Source organism: Lonchura striata, chromosome Z, assembly GCF_046129695.1.
Source record: "Lonchura striata isolate bLonStr1 chromosome Z, bLonStr1.mat, whole genome shotgun sequence".
In the NCBI taxonomy this organism is placed as follows: domain Eukaryota; kingdom Metazoa; phylum Chordata; class Aves; order Passeriformes; family Estrildidae; genus Lonchura; species Lonchura striata.
The window spans coordinates 4,459,577-4,473,899 of record NC_134642.1 but is presented as its reverse complement, the minus strand read 5'-3'; the positions used below and the strand labels follow the sequence as shown (position 1 = coordinate 4,473,899).

The 14,323-nt window shown below is 40.0% G+C and overlaps 1 protein-coding gene across 1 annotated transcript; it reads right to left on the bottom strand.

The window, feature by feature from the left end:
* Positions 1-3,641: 3,641 nt before the first annotated feature.
* Positions 3,642-12,655, bottom strand: CHRNA6 (cholinergic receptor nicotinic alpha 6 subunit). Its single transcript, XM_021547979.3, has 6 exons — positions 12,390-12,655; positions 9,961-10,100; positions 8,808-8,852; positions 7,716-7,825; positions 6,590-7,574; positions 3,642-3,764 (listed from the first exon to the last, which is right to left on the bottom strand). The coding sequence occupies exons 1-6, from the start codon at positions 12,466-12,468 to the stop codon at positions 3,642-3,644; spliced, it is 1,482 nt and encodes a 493-aa protein (XP_021403654.2). The 5' UTR covers positions 12,469-12,655.
* Between the last annotated feature and the right edge of the window lie 1,668 nt (positions 12,656-14,323).

The following is a 14,323-nucleotide window of genomic DNA, read 5'->3' as shown; positions in this document are numbered from 1 at the left end:
ATCCCATTCAGAACTTGCAAATATTTTCAGGGTTAGCAAGGGATGTGGAGATCCAATTTTTGACAATCTAAATATGTGTTAAAGTTTTAGCTAGACTTGAAACTGTCTCTCTAGAGATGGAGGTTAGAAAGTGTTAAAAATACCTAGAGGTGTTCTTGTGCTTGGATTGTGCATGCACACCAGACCTCCATGAGTTAATGTAATCCTATCATGTTGTGTCAATGTAGAAACTTCTGCTCACTTGTGCAATTATTATCAATAAAGATGTATTTAGTTATTAAATAAATTATTATTATTAATAAAGATGTATTTAGATGATTCCTGGGTTGTCCATACACTCGAGTTTGCTGTTGATTTGTTGTCAACAAAGCTAGACTGTAGCCAATTTTAAAAGTTTAGTCCCAAATCTATTCAAAGAGGGGTTGTCCTTATTGCTTTTTAGCTCTCTCTGTGAGTTTGAGCAAGAAGCATTCAGATGTGGTTATTTTATTGCTGGAATAAACTCATTTAGCTGGGCATATATAGAGAGATATCTTAGCATAAGATACTGCCATAAAACTTGGCTATTAAAACAGTAAAACTCATACACATTGACCATTCTATCAGTTGCTCCTCTCTTCTTGCATAAAGTGCATTTGTTCCCCTAGACAGTACTGTGCAATGTCTGTAGGAAAAGAGCCAGGAGGCTGTTCTTTCCAGTGTTTCCAGACTTTTGAGGTCCAGTGGCAATAGGTATTCCCTATGAGCACAGTGTCCAGGAGGTTGCTGTTAGCCACGACAGACGACAGCCTCCTCTCCTGGGAAACTGCCTCAGGTGTCCATCTGACAGATGGTCCTTCTCCAGCATGCAGCACTTTGGCTGCCCACCTGCAGGCAGCACATGGCTCTGTCTCACACGTCTGTGTCTGATGCCAAGCTGCTTTTTCTGGCTTATGCTGGTGAAGATCAGCAGAGCTCACGTGTTGGAGGTGTATGAAAAGTGCAAAGGTATAGCTTAAGTCTCCCTAGCATTGCATCTGGTACTGCTACAGCTGTAGTCTCACTACTCATTCCCTTGTGCTGCCTGATCCTGAGCTTCTCCAAATCTCTTTGCTGCTGGCCCACAAAGGCATTCAACGTGTTCCCCACAAAGGTCTGCCACTAAAAACACAACTAGGAGGACATTTGGGCAGACAGTCCCCCAGTAGGGCCATCCCTCTGCTCTACCTGCTCTGTCTGTGGATGACAACATAGCCAATCACAAGCCTTAACAACAAAACATTCTGCCTGAATACTGTCTCAACCTGTGCTGCCTCTGTTTCTGGGAACTGGTTTGCTGAGACATTGGCACTGCTTTTGGCACTCTCATATGTGACCCACTCACCAAAAGATAAATATGAAAAACTCTTCTGGCCCTTTTAGTGGAGGCAAACTGAAAGAATGGTCTCCCTTGGGGAGAGAATGGAAAGAGATGTTGAGCTGTTGAATTGTTTCTGTGCTTTTAAAATTAATTCATAGATGCCATCACTTCCAAGGAGAGGAGAATTCTTGCTTCCAGTGGTACATTCTTCACTGAGACATATTAATAAGGGGTATTGCTGATGTGACTTTGGAGCTGATGGGGTGAAAATAGACCTTTTCTGTGCCTGTGCACAATGTGTGACCCAAGTTAACATCTTGGATGGCACTAGCTCTAGCTGTAACTTTTCTTGTTATTTAATTTAGAAGGTCCCCCAACCTTCAACAAGAGTTGGGCAAGCAAAACTGTCATTTTTGTGTGGGCTCTTCCATGTCTGTTTGCAGGGGCACACCTACTGCAGCCTTCTTCAAGGTGACATGCTGATATGCTGCTTGTATCCCCCATCTCTCCTCTCTATAATCAGACAATACCTTCACAAAGCTGGCAGCAGTACCTTAGGCTCCCAGTACTGAATGTGTCAAACATGGCTCAGAATTGCAAAAGATGGCTCCAAAAGTTACAGAGCTGGAGAAAGGAAGGGAAATAGTACACTAAAAAGAGACAGAAGATTACTTTGTAAATCAGGGATTTTGCTGAAGTCAGATTATTCACTGTGGGGCTGTAGCTGTCATGCTTAAAACACCAATGCAATGTACCTTCAGCCAGAATATTTTCATGGTTTGGATGGTGACAGAGTGTAAGAGTGAATGATGGCAGTCAGATGTCTTTTCTGTAGAAATGAGGTTTTTAGGTTCAGAATTCAGCTCTCTTCTTCAAATTTCCTTTTTCTTCCCTCACCTTCTTTCTGATTAAAGAGCCAGTAGTAGCATCTATAAACACATTTACAACAGGAGATCTAAAAAAAACCCAAACCACAAATTCTTCAAGAAGGTGTATTATCAGGAGTGACATTTAATTGAAAGGCATGGTTAATAAACCATGCTTTTTCATACATCTGTATGTCAGTTGCTACATAACTGAACAACATTCAGGAGGATTACAGAAAATAATAGTTTTCTTCTACTTGTTCTTCTACAATCATAACTGGGTGGATTAACAGTTATATTCTCGTCATTCCGCCTTTATCTCTAATATATACACTAATTCATTCCTATTCTCTTTATTATGAAACATCAGAAAAGAGTAAAAGGCCAGTCAGTGACTTCAGAAATGGGCAGTGTTACTTTCTAAGGATTGATGATGTTCAGAGCAGAGACTGATGCATGGCAGACACTGAAAACACTGCATTGACACTGTACAGTTAAATTTAGAGGTTCTTATAAGACAGAAGGGATTTGTATTCTTGGCACCATTTGGTTTAATTGTAGTGGTGCCTTTTAAAGAAGAACCTTTCACCACAAAACAGGAGTATAAACAAACAAGGGACTTAAGGGTAAACCACCCACAATTTATAGAAAGCACATGAGGAGCACATCCACTAAGCGTTTCAGGAGGAAGCACACTAGGATTGAGACCTGGTTACAGAGCAGCAACATCAGCCCCAAAGGACATGGCCCTAAATTTCAGGTTTGCACACACAGCACAGACCCATGAGGGGTCAGGAAACAGAACACTGCTGCACAGCTGCTTGAAACAGCTTTGCACAGGATTCATGGTATCCATCCTTCTTCTGCTGGGATATGCATAATTTAGGTTGGTCTTGGGTTTTAAAAACACAAAACCTCAGATCAATCCAGTGCTGTCAAACCAATTCTGTCTGTGACAAGTAGCTAGTCAGGGACAAACCCTTCTCTGTAGGGTTTATGTCTGAGTTTTCAGAGCAGAACCTGTGGACTAGGACCACAGTAAACCTGATGAGATACGTGGCTTGGCAATCCTGCTAAAGCTCATCAAGGTCTTGGTACTCACTATCACAAAGTAAAGGGGACTTGGGTCACATGGAAAGGTAAGTGGGAGATCAAACTAATTTTAAAAGGTATTAGAAGCACAAAGTTTTCAAATGTGTATGCCTCACATGGTAACGACATTCTAACATTAAATCAATTTGTATTCAAATATGATTAAATGCTTAAGATCTGCCTGTTTTCAAACATAAATATAAACACAGTTTATTGTTCTGGGAGCCTCTGTGGCTGAGTGCAGATGAAGTGGTGAGCACTATGTTAGAGGAGAGAAATAGAAGGTACATTTCTGAACTGAAAGTGAAACAAGAGCCAAAGTGGATAAAAAGGAGTGGGTTGAGTTATGTTTCTGCTATTAGTGGCTGGATAAAGAGCCCTACAGTCCCAAACACACACAGGATTATAAATACCCAGAGGAATACTCTGTCTATCACCATAGCTACGTATTTCCAATCATCTTCCACCTGCAAGAGAATAAAAAAAGAGAAGGATAAACTACATGCAATGTTACATACAATTGTGAGTTGACATTATGCAGTAAAAATGCCCTTTGTTCTTTTGAATGTAAAGAAGAACACACATGCAAGTTAGGAATGTTGCCTGTCATGCTTATAGTTGCTGCAGTTTTCACACCTCTTCAGAGGGGGCTGATTTTCTAATGGTATTTTACCACTTTTGGCTGAGAACATACAACACTGTCCTAGTCTGCTGAATTGTTCTAAATATTAGAGTCTCATCAATCAAGCCCCTCTGATTTCAGGAAACTGGATGCACAGACACATGGACTATGGGCTCCAGCTGAGCAAACTGCAGTGTCATGTGCTAAGCAGGACAGAGGGGATTTTGCATGGCTGAGAGACAGACCTTAGAAACATAATAAGTGAAGATGCTGTCCTTAAAACTGTACCTTTAAACTTGTACTGCACAAGAAACTGCATCAGAAGAACATTCACACATATAAACTAGTGACTAGTTAAGAGTTCTCTGCTGAGGGATCTTCCACTTGTTTTCCCAATTTTATTATATTTGCCTCCAAGAAAATACTGGCTTTAGGATTTTGATGGTGTTAAGGGTGAGGAATACAGCAGCAGGTTTTGGGAAGTATAAGTAAAATTTAAGTAGGATAAGTTTGAAGTTGTAGATTATGATAATGGCAATACAGCCCAGGTGAGAAACAGATAAATAAAGTAAGAGTTTTCAAGTTTGTATTTAGTTTAATCCTATCCAACCTCCCAGAGCTACTGAGAGGATAGCTATGATAGTCATTAGTGTTGGGATGAGTGATAGGGATGTTATGAAAAAGAGGGTGGCCATGATAGTAACATGATCATGGAAACAGGCTGGTAGTCAGGGAAAAACCTTAGAGGACTTCTGAAAATCAGACATAAAAGCTGTACTTTGCATGAAAGAACACTCAGGAAGAACTCCAATAGCTTGGAGTTTCTACAGTTGTTGTAGAAAACAAGTTTCTACAGCATGTTGTAATATTTCTACAATTTTTAAAGGGCTTTTATTTATATAGGACTAACACACTGTAACACCACCCATATTGCTTTGTATATCTGGCTGAAGCAGAAGCAGCCTCCAGAATAATTTTTCTCAGTGCTTGCCTGAGAATAAATCCTTATATTTCTCTGAAAAGGGGATTTTTTGAAATGAAAAATCATGCTTCCCATCTCTAGTACATTCTGAAAGGTAAGATACAAAGCTGCTCATGAACACACTGGACTAAGAATAAAATTTCATGTGGCAGGAAAAATTTGCAAAGTGGAAATCACTGAAACTTGCAAAGGAAGATTTCTCGTGAGCTGTAAAATCAAGACAGCAAGTTATTTGGATTCTTGCATGGAAACATCCTTTTGGGAGACCATCAGAGAAAGCAGATGAATCAGAACATGGATATGTTTTATGCAGCTGGTGTGATAATGAAAGCAGGGCTGAAATGTGTGGGTTAAGCAAAACACTAAGGACATGGGTACTAAGCAAGGCTCAGCTCAATCCCCACCCTCCTCTAGGGCAAAAGATTCCTGTCTTTTCCTTCAGGCTGGCATGTGCTACATTCTCACTCTATGAATTCAGTCACCAGCTTAACTCTACTCCTTTATTCAGAAATTTATAGATTTTGCTTTCAGACGAAACTTCTTCTGCAGGGCATAAAGAAAGGGGGGAATAAAGGTGATCTGTAGGTTTCACTGAAGTTGTATGAATTTCAACAAAATAGTCTGATAGAAAAAATGCGTATCGACATTTCCCTTATAAAGCTGTTGTGATTTTCAATATAAATACAGCAGTATTTAGCTTTGAAATTGCTTTTACCATCATAGCATCTAAATGGATTTTACCATCATTTTACTATCATACCATCTAAAAAGCTTCAAAACAAAAAGCAAAAATTCCAAAACAGATCAAAGATATATGTTTCATTAGGTTCTAAAAACTTTTATAAATATCTTGAAGTGTCAGGGAGGTCTTGATGTCAGAAAATTCTTTTGCAGCTTGTCTGTGTTTACACATGAGGATGTGACCCCAGAATCCTTTAAATTACAGTGTGCACCATTTTCTATGATAGTTATCCCAAATGAGAAAAAAAATTTATGACCTGACACAAGCAACCCATTAGATGGTCTTCTTCCTCACCAACTTGTGCTACTGCTTCTGTACCTTTAGCATTTCCTTTTTGGACCGTGTCCAGCCTTTTTGGACTCCTTTGACATTCAGGACTCACTCAAAAGGGACTCAGGCAATTAATTTCCTAAACCAGCCAAAGTCTAGCTGGTGGAGATCTAGTTCTGCTGGCACCCCTCATAACTTAACTCCAAACTGAAAAAACTCTACCATTCTGTGCTTGCTGTGCCCATGGCCTCCAGCTGTCACCTCTCCACTAGTCCTTCTCTGCTCACAAACAATGAGTCCAGTGGGGCACCTTCCCTGGTTGGCTTGCTTCCTGTGTCAGAGAATTATCTTCCACACATTTCAGGAACCTCCTAGACTGGTTCGTCTCTGCTGTGTTACACTTCCAGCAGCTTCCTGGCAAGCCCAAGTCCCTCATGAAAACAAGGGCTAGTGATCATGACACTTCTTCCAGCCTCCTGTAGAATACATCATGACACTTCTTCCAGCCTCCTGTAGAATACACACCTGTTCATCCTGCCTAGGTGGCCTGTAACAGACAGGACATGTGCCCTGCTGAACCAGCCCCTGATCTCTACACATAAGCACTCCACCTTGTCATCACCACTGATTTCAACACAATCAAAACAAGCCCTAAAGGGATGGTTACCTCCCTTACCTCTCTGATTTTGTTTTGAGATTTCATGTTCTCTGCGATGAACTGGACGTTGCTAATGACATCCTTCACCTCTGGAGAGTACTCCACGTGCTCTGCCATCCATCTCAGTGACTGATGGCTCAGCTGTCTTTTGGTGGTGGGGAGTTCAGCTGCCTGATCGCAATGACTGCACCACTGCTCCTTGTGCAATTTGGTGTCTTTGTGTTTGCTGTGCTTTGACTTGCCCAACTTACTGTCTGATACTTTCTTGTTTTTTCTGGAGGTGTTTTTTTTCTGCTGTTCTAGTGGCCTCTGCATCAACAGGACTCTGGGGAGCAGGCTAAGAAAGACAGTTTTTACCCATTTGGGCATTGTGTGTGTCATTGGAGTCCTGTAATGTATATTGAGGACAAACACTGTGATGACAATTGACAGAGTCACAAATATCATTGTGAAGAGTAAATATTCACCGACTAGGGGAATTACTAAAGAAGTGGATGGGATTGTTTCTGTGATCACCAGTAAAAATACAGTCAAAGAAAGAAGCACTGAGATGCAAAGATTAACCTTCTCACCACAGTCAGATGGCAGGTAAAAAACTAACACAGTCAGGAATGAGATGAAAAGACAAGGAATGATCAGATTTACGGTGTAGAACATTGGTAACCTTCGAATATAAAAAGAATATGTTATGTCTGTGTAGATCTCTTCACAGCAGTTATATTTAATATCATGTTTGTAGCCAGAAGCATCAACTATTTCCCACTCACTGTTTTCCCAAAAGTCATTCATATCTACTTTGGATCCAATGATCAGAAGATCAATTTTGGCTTTGTCATAGGTCCATGAGCCAAATTTGAGTGAACAGTTCTGATGATCAAATGGGAAAAAAGTAATATCCATAGGACAGGAGCTTTTAAAAATAGCTGGTGGGGTCCAGGTGATCATTCCATCATAGCGAAGGAGGGCTTTGGTTTTGCCTTCAACTTGAAAATCTCCCACAGCACTAGAAAGACAAATGAGGCAAAACCAAAAAAATTACCACAAAAATAAAATGTAATGGGTGTTTTTATAGGTGCTGCAAGGGGATATTTTTGAGAGAAAGATTTGAATGAATCAATAAAATGAGTAAAATGAATCATCATACTTATTATACAAGACAATATCCGGTTTCCAAATTTTATCTGCTGGTACCCGAACAAATTCAATGCCATCATATTGTCTGGGATCCCATCGCAGTTTGTAGTCATTCCAAATCTGAAAGAAGAATGGACCAGGATTAAAAAACTTTAAATTAAACAACAAATATCTGTTTCTCACATCTTCCTGTAAAATCACAGACTATAGTGAAGTGTAGCATGTGGAGAAGGGAGAATGGTCCAAAAGACAGGAAGGCCATGACCTGGAGAAACATTGGACATGTGTGAATATTGATCCCATTGATTGCTACTCTCCTCTCTGTGGCAGGATGGGGTGCCAATTGCTATGAACTGCTGGCACGATGAGATCTCTCCTCTGTCTTGTGACATCAGCAGAGAGCTTTGCTTGTGAAAGGTTAATTCTCCACTGCCAAGAGAAAATAGGGATCTTGCTGCAGCACAGGTGAGAGTAGACAGCACCAGAGGAGAGCAGCACCCCATGTTTGGCCCATCTGCACATGAACAGGCCAGAAGACAGTGTTGGTTGCACAGGAGTACTGACATACCAGGTCAGGGCAGCAAGGGATGCACAGCAGCTCTCTTGCATTGCTGTCTATTACCCTATCATGAGGCCATGCTCCATGGTCCCTCACCTATCCTAAGCATGGTATTTGTGTGGACCACAATCAGTGCCTGAAAAAAATTGTTTGACTTAGCTATAATTTCTCAGCAGTTTAGGTCCTATAAGCATCCTTACCTATGTAAAAATACTAAAACTATCAGGAATAATGTTCCTTTTTCTAATAAATATTTTGGTGGGGATGACCTAGGACTGCAGAGTGGCATATTTAACCACTTTCCAGAAGAAAACCAATCATCATGAAGTTGGAGAAGAATATATCCCACAGGAAAGAAAGAATATGTAACTTCTAGTTAAAAAGGATGAAGAAATTACTTCTTAAGTTATGGAGCTTCTCCTTATTAATTTTTTTAAATCTGTGTTACAAAATAAAAACTTATTCTATACATGTAACTTAAAAATAATGCACATTTCATAATTTTGATGCAAAATGCATGAGAAATGCAACACAGTCACTTACGTGTCTTAGCCACAAATTTGTTTCCATAATCTGATTGACTTCATCCTATAAAGAAACACAGCATAAACAGTTATAGCATCCTGAGATGGCCAAAAGCTTAGCCCATAAAACTGGAAAATAGAATTTCACATTAACTGATAGCAGATTTTTTTCTAGCATTTTCCAAGCAGTTTATGCATGGTACACTGTTGTGTGCAACCCTACTGAAAAATTAATAAAACTTTACTGAAAAATGATGCTCCATAAATATCAGATATACAGAAAGCTGCACTGTTTTGCCAGGCATTTGAGTATCTGGAGAGCACACAACCTAGAATTTCTCTGACCTGTACCAAAAGAAAAATGTTCTTGTGGCTGTGTACTTAGTTGGATTCAGTGTTTAAAAATCTCTTATTACACAGCACAGAATTGGTCAAGATTCAAGGAAAATGACATCTGCATCACAGTGTTTTGAATTTCTCTGCAAACCTCTAAAGCAGGTGCACTTGACCAGCACTAAATTAGCTGTTATACAGAGACCTTCTTATTACAATCACTTATTGCAATTGCAAATCAGCCATGAATCAGAAAGCTGATGCTTTGCTTCTTCCACGTAGCATGTTTGCCCCACACCCATTTGCATTCCAAAACATACAACATTCATCCCCACCTCCATGCTTTAAAGCACCACTCTTCCACTTGCCACACACTTTTCCCTTACATCATTTTGAAACAACTAGATTGAAGAAAAGAACTCAAAAAAGGAGAAGATTTTTCCCTTCAGGTCTACTGGGAAATTATAACAGCCCCAAAGGAGAACTGGTCACACACTACATGGACATACTAGGTGTCTTTGCGCTGTGTGAAGAGTGGGATTGAACATTGAGAACTTCTGCCCTGGGCTCTGGAGGCTGCTACCTGAAGCAGAGGGGTTTGATGCTACAGAGTAGGGAAATAAATCTGTGTCATTCAAACCACTTCTTCAAGCAACTGGAACAACTCATCTGACTGAAAGAACAGCAAAGGTCTCAGCATGTGCACTTAGACACACATGAAAAGAAAGCTAGGAGAGTTGTGGGTGCGTGCAGCCATCACAATTACATCTCCTGCCTCAGCGATTTGCATGCATGTACCACCCTCCCACAGCTCAGCAGTATTCTGTAGTGAGTCTTACCACATTTGTAAGCTGGGTAATGGCCAGTTCAAAATACACTGTAACAGGATCAGACACATTTTCCACCGGCCTAATGAACTGGTTGTACTCGGAGAAGAGTTTGTGAAATAGCCGTTCCTCTGATTCACAGGCTGTGGCATCTGTATTGGTAAAGATAAAGAACAGCCAAGCCAGAGGTGAGAAAAAGGGAAAGAAAGAGCTGGACAAGATACTCGTCTGTGCTATATTTCTGGATCTTGTGCTTATGATCATGTTTAAAGCCACCAGAGCTTTAGAGAGAAGAGGTTACCAGTATGTCTATTGGAAGCATCATCCTGCAGAATGTTGGCTGCTCCTTGTTTCCTCAAATACTAATGTAATGGCTTCAGAGATTTTGTCTCCTAAACTGGATTTAGCCTATGAGCCTCCATTTGGCCCACCCTGGTATCACACCAAAGTAAGGTGATATGAAATATAAGTAGAAATGTGACGGGTTTAATCTTTGTGAGTCTTCCTGTTAAAACAGGGTGTTTATGAAAAGCATAGCTACTCAGAAAGTAAAAGCTTGAGGCTGAAACTACTGTATCAAAATCTCTATCAGGTGATTAGGGGACTACAATGATGCCTCCTAATTTTAAACATTATGACTACATTTTATCCTCGTGATTGCTATTTCCACTCTTTAGATAGCACAATTTTTATTTGCAGAAAGTTCATTTATTAAGTTCTATGAACAAGAAAAAAGTGGAAATATTAACATTTCTTATAGAATAGCATGCATCTATGTAATACAGAACTGTTCTTTGGGAACAAGCAGATCACAGCTGTAATCCCTCATTAATGAAGAACAGAACAGATGGCATAGAAGAAACAAGGTATGTGACAGGTACTGAGCTGACTCACTGCAGAGTTAAGAAGAATGCTCCTAACCTGTTACACATAATCCAAACCTGAAAGTTATTTTCACAGTGGTAAAGGCTATACACTTTGATTTCAAAAAGAAAATACTAAGTTTTGTTGCCTCTGGCAACAACAGCTCAGAAGAACAATTTTCTTGAATAACTTTGCTATTACAATATATTACTGTAATTCAGCACCTAAAATAAAAATACTTTATAAGCTCAAGATTTAGAATTTCCATCTCATGCTGTGCACTGATATGTTATTAAAGCTATGTGGTGATCCCAAAGATATTACTGATACAATTGAGGAAAAATTTGTTTTCAGACTCATTGTCATAAGTCTTTTGTATTAGCCCCAGATTGCACTAGAACACATGAGGCAAGTAACCATGATAAGCCTTTATAATTGCAAATATTAAACATAGAAGGTATTTGTGGCAGGCAGCATGGTCTCTGGCACATAAATTTGCAATTTACATACCCTTCAGTGACACACGGGCCTGTGGATGTGCAGATGTCCTGCAGGGAGACACTTGGTCTCAGCATGCTGCATTTTCATGATTACACTGTCCTTCCCCTGTTCTTGAAAAAGATATTTCACCTCTAAGGTGATACAAAGCATCCTGAAATTGCAGGGGATTATAATGACTGCAAGATGAAATGTTGGCTATTGGTCACTTACATGTATGGAAAGAAAACTCTAGTAAAAAATTGAAAACTTGATGTTTTATTACATCGTTTCTGCATCATTCAGAGAAGACACATGAATGTGTCATGAAGTTTGGATTCTTTTATATCATGTATTGTTTCATTCAAAACAGAACTAAAATTTTTCTTTTCAGATTTCATTGTCACCACCCATTGCACTGTGATTAGAAGTACACTACTGTGGGAACATGAAGTCTCATGACTAAAGTAAATGCGTCTAAAATCATGTTTCATTTGAAATTTCCCCACTGGCTTCTTAATAGACACATATTTTAAAATAAAGTAACAAAACCAGACATATTTAGGTTTTATCCCATGGTGCTGTTTTAAGAGAGTTTTTTATGCCTTGCTAACACAAGTAGTATATTTAATACACATCTTGGTCAACTGCAGAAGTAAGACTAAAAGCAAAAATTCCTGCTAAACTCTGTGAGAGTTGTGAACAGAAATGACTGCAGCATATTTAAAACACAGATCATAAACAGTAGTGAACAACAATAGATAAAGTTTTCACTTTTGAAAGCGTGAGTACTGACCATGCACATCCATAGCTTGCATTATTTAAGTAGTTGCAAATTCAAGTACCAAATGAAACTACTAGGAACCCTTATCCATTTCTATTGTTTTCTAGAAACATTTCTTCCATTAGTTAGCAAACAAAAATAGAGTTCTACATTGGAAAACTATTATTGCTTTAGCTCTTTTCAAATACTGTTGAAATGTTACAGATTTCAGGATAGAAATAGCTGGTAGAAGCTTCACATTGAATCCATTTAAGAAAACAGAAGCAGAGAAAGTAACTAGAAAATATTCTAGAAACTGGTATCAAAGAGAGCCTACCTTTAAGCAAGGATGTGAACAGGAATGCCCACACACAGAAGGGAGGGCAACACCAACAAAGCCGTGTCTCAGGATGCATCTCTAGCAGCAGCACAGAGCTTCCTTTGGAGAACAGAGATTTGGGGGAAGGAACAAGAGGCAAGAAGACATAAAACCCTCCTGATGGTAAGTAGGCAGTAGCAGGATGGATTTGTTTTGCATCTGCAGCAAACTCTGCAGCCTGCTGAGCAGAGAGAAGCCTTGCAGAGTTGCTTTCACTACCACTGGGCAAGGAGAGCTTGTGCCGTGCAGAGCGAAGGGAGACAGGCAGCATCTATCAGGTGACTTCACATCTCCAGTCACCCGCACCCCTGCCTCGGGGAGTGTGCAGGAGTGCAGAAGAGAGAGGGAAGGCAAGACACAGGACTGCCATCATGGAGCAGGGGGAGCACTCACTCAGCCCCTCGCCCAAGGGTTAAGGGTTCTCATCGTGCTGAAGCAGCTGCTTTAGCTGTTGCCCGGTGATCACCTGAGTGAGTCCATCAGAATATGCTGAGGTGAAACAGTTTCTTGGCTGAGGACTGATTCTTCAGGTGATGGAAATGGATGTTACATGGTTTTAGTCTATCAGAAGCCATATGAACCTTGAAATAAGCGCAACATCAAGTAATAGAATTGTTTGACAGTATTCTCAGTGAATGAATCCAAGGCAAGTAGACTTATTATTGCCATCTGACAGGAGCAACTAAGCATGCTGAGTTCTTTCCTGACAGTCAAGTCAGTTTACAACATCAATTCTCCTTTTTTGCCTCGTGTATGCAGTCTCCTGTGCCAGTATGCTAGTGTGCAAATAGAGGAGCAGAATAAAGGAAAAAAACACCACCAGATGCTGTTACAGGCCAAGTTCTCTGCAACACAGTGTTACTCTTAATCACAGATGTTAAAAAAAAAAACTGATCACAAATCCTTTAGAGGTTGATGCATGTTCCCTTCTCAGGTGTTCAGTATACATGTCCTTGCAACAGGAACACCTGAAAAGAATCTGTAGGAAAAGGATCTGAAAAACTCAGAGTCCTGTTTAGCTTCAGTGGGGTGGAAGGCACCACAGGTTACTTGGTGCCATCCAACCTCCCAGAAAGCAGCTCAGACAGGGAATCTCCTTTATGTGTGCTCAATCCAGCATTAACAAGTCTGAGCGACTGGGTGAATGATTTGATCAAAACAGAAATGCTGCTGCATTTTCAGGCACTTACATTGTTGTGTAAGTGTAGAGAGAAGGAAAAAAAAAGGGCCAGAAAATGAAAAAAGGATGCTCTTCATACTATAAAACACAGAGGCCAAGCTGCAGTGCAGAATAAGAAAGTAGTTTGTCATTTATACAAATTGTCGAAGTATGGATAGAAAGGAAGAGGACTGTCTGGAAGATAAACACTTAGGAATGAGCTGAAAGAAGATCCCTGAAGTGGACCCATGTGAATCCCTGAAGTGGTTGCCCATGACAAGGTTTGAGGGATGAAAAGTAAATCTTGAAGGATTACAAGCACCAGCCTTACTCCAGAGCTCATTAGAGAGAGGGAGCCTTCTGCAGAGAGATGAGAAACCAAAAGAAACAAAACTATGAGTGTTTGGAAGTCTGGGAGTAATTCTGCCCTCTCAAAAGCAGCAGTGTAAGTACAGACCACAAGACATGGCTATGAGGCATCTCTAAACTGAAGTTCGATATAGATCCTCCTTGAAAATAATTTTAAGACGAAAAAGTGGGTTTCAGCATGGTGAATTGTATTTTAAACTTCCATTTTACCAACATTTTCCTAAGAAAAAAAAAGAAAGACTACAAAAAAATCTGCTTTATGCCAGATTTTCCCAAGTTACAATGTTAATTAGAATGATGTTAACCGTCCAGGCCCATTAACTTACCAAGTGAAGTTCACAGTTTCTTCTTGAATTGATGTGCC